This window comes from Plasmodium coatneyi, chromosome 7 (assembly GCF_001680005.1).
Source record: "Plasmodium coatneyi strain Hackeri chromosome 7, complete sequence".
Taxonomy (NCBI): domain Eukaryota; phylum Apicomplexa; class Aconoidasida; order Haemosporida; family Plasmodiidae; genus Plasmodium; species Plasmodium coatneyi.
The window spans coordinates 1,157,577-1,164,225 of NC_033562.1; the positions used below are offsets into that span (position 1 = coordinate 1,157,577).

Genomic DNA, 6,649 nt, shown 5'->3' on the forward strand with positions numbered 1-6,649 from the left:
TATGGCCACCTAATTGCTGTTCCTCTATGTATATTTTTTCCGATTGGCGCTTTAAGCAGTGATACATGTGAGGGGAGGGCACAAATTACGCGACTGGCTATTTGTAGAACCTCCCTCTGCGGTTTGCACAGATGAATGGGCAACACTTTCATAAACCCTTAAACATATGTGTGGAAGCTACACCCCGCTCGAAAAAAAAAACGCTTTCAATTTTGTTCCTGGGAGGAAAAAATGCAACTGTAGGGGAAGCGGCCGCATCGTTTTTTTTTTCTTTTTTGCCAAAATTTGCCAATTTGTGTGCCACATGCGGAGAGTGCAGTATCGATTTGGTAAAAGGGCTGATCAGGCATTGCCTCCTGGGGGGCGCTTACACCTTCGAAAAAAAAAAAAAAAAAAATGACAAAGGAGCAGTTATGTTGATGATGCAACCTATCAAACCTTTTGTGCAATATATTACGCATCCATGGACTTTGGGAATTTTCTCCCAATAGGGAAAGAGGTGCCCCGTTGAGGTGCCTCCCTTACTGATGTTGTGGCGGATTGGCTACGTAGGGGCAGCAGCGCCGGGGAGTGAATTCCCCCACATGGGCATCCCCCCTTTAAGCAAATTTGTCACATCCCATTTTAGTGTTAAAGAGTGATAAGTGATTTTTTTTAAAAAAAGTTAGGGGGGTAAAACGAAAGCACAAATGCGACCAGGACATCGCGAAGTGGAAGTAAAAGGGTAAACAACAAAAATGAGAATGAAAAGAAGTAAATGTGTAGCTACCTAGTGGATAACCGAACAACCTTGAGGTGACCCCCCCTCCCCCCAAATGATAGTCACTGAACGGAAACAAAACTGTGCAGTCAGGACGCGCGAAGTAGGGAAGACACAATTGGAAACGCCAAACGTAACGCTACTTCGACATGGGTCGTCTTCTCTATGCTGGATAGAACCATGTAGGGTGATTGCTGGACAAGAGCCCCAATTTACGTAGGGGTAAAAAAAGTTTAAAAAAGAAGCTTCCCTTGCAAACTCAGACGCTCCAGGATGCTGTCGCCACACTCCTGATAGTCCGCCCGTGTGATTTGATAATTGTGATAATCGAACAGTTCCAAAAAGTAGTGAGCCCCCGAGTAGGTGGCATATTTTTGAAGCATCTTCCTCCGTACAGCATGCACATTGATACAAACGTTGCTGTAAAAGTTTTTCCTTTTAACAAAGTCATATAATTCATTTTGTAATCTTTCACGAAATCCTCTGATGATGCTTGATCCCCCCGTCAGGTAAATATTTTCAAAGAGTTCCTTTCGAGTATCTATGGGGCACTTTTGAATGGTGTCGTAAATTACACAGGGGAGGGTGCTCTCTGTGAGGGCGGAGCTCAGGTTGACTTTCCAACTGGGGGAGGACTCCCTTATAGTAAAGTTTGGGATCCAACTAGGAGACCCACTCAAACGAAATCCTTCATTCACATCGTACGTGTGCAGCTGCTTGTATGACTCCGTTTTTAAGTAATTCCCCAAATAACATGGAGAGAAAAATATTTCAGTAGAAGTCACAGCTGAGGAGGATATTTTATTAAAATGTAACTCGAAGGAACTAACTAAATAATTTCGCGGAGTTCGATCGTAAAGTAGGGAAAGATAACCACAGTCTTCTCTAGTTTTTGGAGTGAATACCCGTTTCTCCTTTGCAATTTTTGCAGCCTCCATTGATACATCCTTTTGGTAGATTTTATTTTTTTTCATTTCGTCGAAAATTTGATTGTCTATGTCGTACCCCCCGATGTGGTAGGTGCTTGTCAGGTCGGGCAGGGGGATTCCATTTATCACAGGGGTGCAGGTCGTCTTAGTACTTCCGATGTTTACTAAGATAGCTGTAAAATTGAACAAGTTTAAGGAGTGTAGGTTCGCGATGCACTCCTCCGGGTATGGTTCCTTCCCCACTATTTTCTTCCGCTGTGTGCTAAATTCCCCTTTGTCTTTTTCTGCTCCCGTTACGAAGGTTTCACCTGCGCAGTCACAATTTGTAGATGAGTCCTTCTCATCATCTCTATAAAGTAGGACCTCACGCCCGTGTTGCTTCTCCTTTTTTTCCTTCGCTAGATTTTCTAAAATGATGAGAGAAGAAAGAAAAGAGGGCTCCCTAAAGGTCACACTCTGCACTTGAAATGTGTCAAATAAAATATCCCCCAGGGTGGAAAAATCATGCGTACTATTTATGCTAGAAAAGGGAATAAACAAATCTTTGTCTTTTAAATTTATTTTGTAAAAATTACTGAAGCAGTGGAAAAGGCACTCTTCTATGATATCGTAGTTTTTATATGGTGGATGTGCATAACCCAGTTCTCTCCATGGTTCAATGACTTCCATTTGGGGTACCCGCAAGCTTTGCAATTTGCAGTCATACTTATTTATCAGTCCAACTTTGAAAGAATAATTTCCCAGAGATAGCAGGACGATATTATTTTCTATGGGTAAATAACTGTTCACCTTTTGGATGTCGCTACATGTGGTATTTGAGAAGCTACTGAAGCTTATTCGTTTGTGGAGTTTTTTTCTTTTTTCGCTCGACGGGGGGGAGTTGCTTAAATTGACGTATGGCCCCAGTGGGTCCTTCAGCTTCAGGTACAGGCTCTCCGTTATGGGGCTGTACGTGGGAGTTTTCCGCCCCTCGCCCTGCCCCTTCATCAGGACGGCATCAACACAATAGAATTTGGCAAATCGGCCAAGGGGGGGAAGGGATGGCCCGTATAGACTTGCGAATGCTTTTTCAACTGTCCTGCCCTACGCAACCGAAACTGCGTCCAGAGCACACACCTGCTTGGAACCCGACTTCGGTGTGAACACTTCGACCGTTTCGGCTTTCCCTTGCTTGGTAGGTTTATGTCGCATTGTGCTTGTCCCCTTTTCTGCACACAGAGCAGTGCGTGATGAACCGCGCAGCTACGATGGGTACATTTTGGCGAAGCAACATATCTCTTTAGAAATTCTGTCTTTTTCTTTTTTTTTCGTTCCTTTTTATCCCCCCCCTACGAATTTACCCACTCAAGTTCCATACAGCCGCGCCAGCAGGAAGCCTTCTTTCTTCATTCAAAGCGGACGCGGGAGATGCAAAAAAAAAAATGTAGACTTACTATAACGATTCGGTGTGCATTTCCGATTTGGAAAAAGCAAATCTGCAAAATTACATATATTTATGTTTATATTTACATTTATGTGTTTTTTTTTTCTTAATTAAAAAGAGCTTTCTTTCTATAGGGAGAAAATCAAAAATGACCAGAGGCAACTTTTCATGTGCAAAAAATAGCGGAACAAAAATGACAAAAAAAAAAAAAAAAAGTGACGGAAAAATGCTCGTAATTGAAGAAGAAATGAATCAAAAATCACATAATCCTGCAACACTGTTTCCTTTTAAGTTTCTTGCTTTGCTTAAATAACTGCTTAGTCGTAGCTGAGCAAAAAAGAAAAAAAAAAAGTAAAAAAATCCGTGTGCGTGGATGGGACAAATGAAGCGGTTAAAGTTAAAGAACTAGCTGCATGGAAAGGGTGTGCAAGGAGAAAAATATTCAGATGATCATGGTCTCAAGAACATAGACCCCCTCCTTCCCCCTTTTCCAAAGGAGAGAATAGCGATGAGGTGAATTTACTCGAAAGATCCTTGCTCTTGTCGACGAGGACATCCAAATTTTCCCTGTTCCTGATGAGTGCGTCCATAGTTGTTCTCACTTTTTCCTGCGTAGCAGAGGAAGGGGGGGAGGAGGCGGAAAAAAATAATGTACACTGTGTGCATTCTTCATGGCGCATCAAAAGGTCAAGAATTAGTCGAGATGTTAGGCTGCCCTTTCCATATCCTCATTGCACACATAAGATAAAACGAAAAGGGGAACGCATATGCCTGTTAGGTCATTCGATAACTGGCCCAAACAGATACGCGTCCCTAATCCACTCTTTCACCCTTACAATGTTCTCGCTGATTTTCATATTTGTGTTGGCTATGGCATCACACGTCAGTGGGTCCTGAGAGGGAAGGAAGATCATCGGTTCAGTGTTGATTACTCTTCATGCACACAGTTCATACGTATTCGTGGGAAACGAGTTAACTGTGCATATATTTGGGAGGGAACTGTTTCCTTTTTTTTTTTTTAAGAACCCCCCTTAATATGACTCACCTTATACTTGGACAGATATGAATTCAAATTGAAGTCAATTTTGTTGTCCTGCTTTACCTCCGACCACACATCTTTCGGAATGGTGCGAATAAAGTCCATGTAAATTTCGTTAATCATATAAAAGGCCACTCTGTGGGGGGGAAAAAAAAGGGGGGGGATGGAGCAACTCCCTTTTTTGCATAAACGGCGAAGATGGGGGGATCGTATTTTTTGGCATACACCATAAAGGTAAAAAAAAAGGGGGAAAGGTATTCCCCTCCTGTTATCCACCCATTAGCAAATTTCGACGCACAAAATGGAAGGAAAAAAGAAAAGTACCTCTCTGGGTAATCATCCGTGGCTATTACAACCGGGCAGATATTATCCGAGAATTTGAATGCAAAGACTGTGTTGCTTTCATGTGTGATGATTTCCTTCGTGTTGTATTCGATCTGCGCGGAAGGGGGTAATGGCAAAAGGGTTATCGGAGAAAAGGCACACATATTGTGCGTTCTATAATGCATTGCAGTGGGTGGTATGTGGACACCCCAACAGCTGCGAAGGCAATATCGCCGTCTTTGCCAACCCTTGACGGAACCGTCCTAGCTACAAAAAACGCGGCTTCTTTGAAGGCCTTCTTTTTGATAAAAGAATATCTGCATAATGGGAAGTGGAAATGGTGGTTGGGGGGGAAAAACACAAACTACTCCTATATGCACTCCCCGGAAATGCGGGTTGCCATGAGATGCCCATTTCGGGAGCTACTCCACGTGAGCGAAATTATGCCCATGTAACGAGCGTCATTTTAAATTGTGCCATTTAAAGTGGTCCTCTTAAGGGGGATCGCTTTGCCTCTCTTCCTAACGCATTCAAATCAGTGGCGGAACAAAGGAAAATAATATCATCTACATGTCTGGTCAAAATAATGGCTAGTAAATTCATCTTTATTTGGCAAGAATGAAAAAGGGCAGGTTTAAGAAGGGGCCGACAGGGGGGGCATTATATATCCGTTTCGAATTTCGCCTGTTCTTGTGCGCATAAGCATATATACACACAACGTACATGCATATATGTATAATGTACATGTGTGTGGCACGATTAGCACATGGCGAAAACGAGAAGAGCCCCTTTTATTTGAATAATTTGACCAAAGTAAATTAACAAAAATTGCATGTGTACTGTACACTCGTTGCTAGTTCGGAGGTTAAAAGGATACAGTTTGTCACGGACGGTGTGCAATCAAATATGCGGAGACACGCAGGGGGGAAGACGCGTTGCACAGAATAATTTCCACAGATCGGAGAATCGAAATATACGTAAAAATGTCAAATGATGAGATTATCCTTGAAAAGAGTTATCTCCCGAGGTGGCCGGTTAAAGCGAGGGCAACGAAGCGAAACGATGCAATTTTTCCTTTTTTTAAACATCTCTAAACGGAAAAATAAAAGAGTAAAAAAATAAAGGTTAAAAGAATAAAAAACAAAATTCACTTTTCTGTATTTTCCCCAAAAAGAGATAGTGAAAAATGCTGACATTTAAAAAAAATGAACGAACAATAAGAATATATATGTATATATGTATATCTCCAGAACGGTAACCATGTGTACATTATGATGGCATAAATGCCAGAAAATAAAAGCCCCTTCCCCCCCTCTGAAAATTTAATCAAAAGGGGAAACTACACACTGTATGTAATTCTCTTCACACAAAATGGCGCGAATTTTCTGCCTCACATTTTAGCAACTATGTTTTGCCAACAAAAATGAAAAACGCCGTGCGCACTTCAATTTTCTATAACAATGGCACTTGTTTCCGCAGCATTGAATTTTTATTTTTTATTTTTGTGTCCCTTTAGTTGACTATTAAGTTGGTTCCAGGGGCATTACATATAAATATATTATGTACGTATTATATACATATTGTTTTTCCCGCTCTTTTCCCGTTCTTTTCCAATTTGTTTTCCGTTTATTTTCCGCTTATTTCCCGTTTTTTTTACATAAAAAAAAACAACTCGTGCTGGCAGATGATTTGCAATTACTGCCATATGTATTAAATAAGTGTGGGGAAAACCAGCTTGGCAAATGCCCCGCGCAAGGAGAAGAAAGCTTTTTGACATGTTGGGCATGTCACTTGGGGGCGAAATCATGCGTCGGCTTTGGCGTCCCTTTTTGCAGCCCTGTACATTGACAACGCAATCTGCATATTGACGAAGCGGTTTGTATATTATCGCAACCGCTGCTCGCAGTAGATCCCAAGCTGTGGGGGAGCCACGCCCACATGAGACCGAAGAATTTCTCCTTTTGGCGCTCCCAACGTGGTCGGATACAACTCTCTGACAACTTCGTTTTTTTCGCACTTGATTGACGCCATTGCGAGCGCATGGCTTGACAGAACGGGGGAACTTTTCTCGTCTTCGTTGTCACTCGTGGATCTGTTTTGCCGCACGGACGTTTTTACCGTGTCAGACGTCCCTTTTCACGGTCGTCAGCGCAAACACAAAATGCCCCTGCAAA

At 42.2% G+C, this 6,649-nt stretch overlaps 2 protein-coding genes across 2 annotated transcripts; both read right to left on the reverse strand.

The window, feature by feature from the left end:
- Positions 1 to 993: 993 nt before the first annotated feature.
- Positions 994 to 2,676, reverse strand: PCOAH_00018130 (Uncharacterized protein; the record flags this gene model as incomplete). The annotated part of the gene is made up of 1 exon (XM_020058622.1): positions 994 to 2,676. One exon carries the CDS (start codon positions 2,674 to 2,676, stop codon positions 994 to 996), a length of 1,683 nt encoding a protein of 560 aa, XP_019913993.1.
- A 695-nt stretch (positions 2,677 to 3,371) lies between these two features.
- Positions 3,372 to 5,078, reverse strand: PCOAH_00018140 (Prenylated protein; the record flags this gene model as incomplete). Its single annotated transcript, XM_020058623.1, has 7 exons — positions 3,372 to 3,439; positions 3,636 to 3,720; positions 3,949 to 4,005; positions 4,158 to 4,287; positions 4,476 to 4,588; positions 4,723 to 4,792; positions 5,002 to 5,078. 7 exons carry the CDS (start codon positions 5,076 to 5,078, stop codon positions 3,372 to 3,374), a joined length of 600 nt encoding a protein of 199 aa, XP_019914012.1.
- Between the last annotated feature and the right edge of the window lie 1,571 nt (positions 5,079 to 6,649).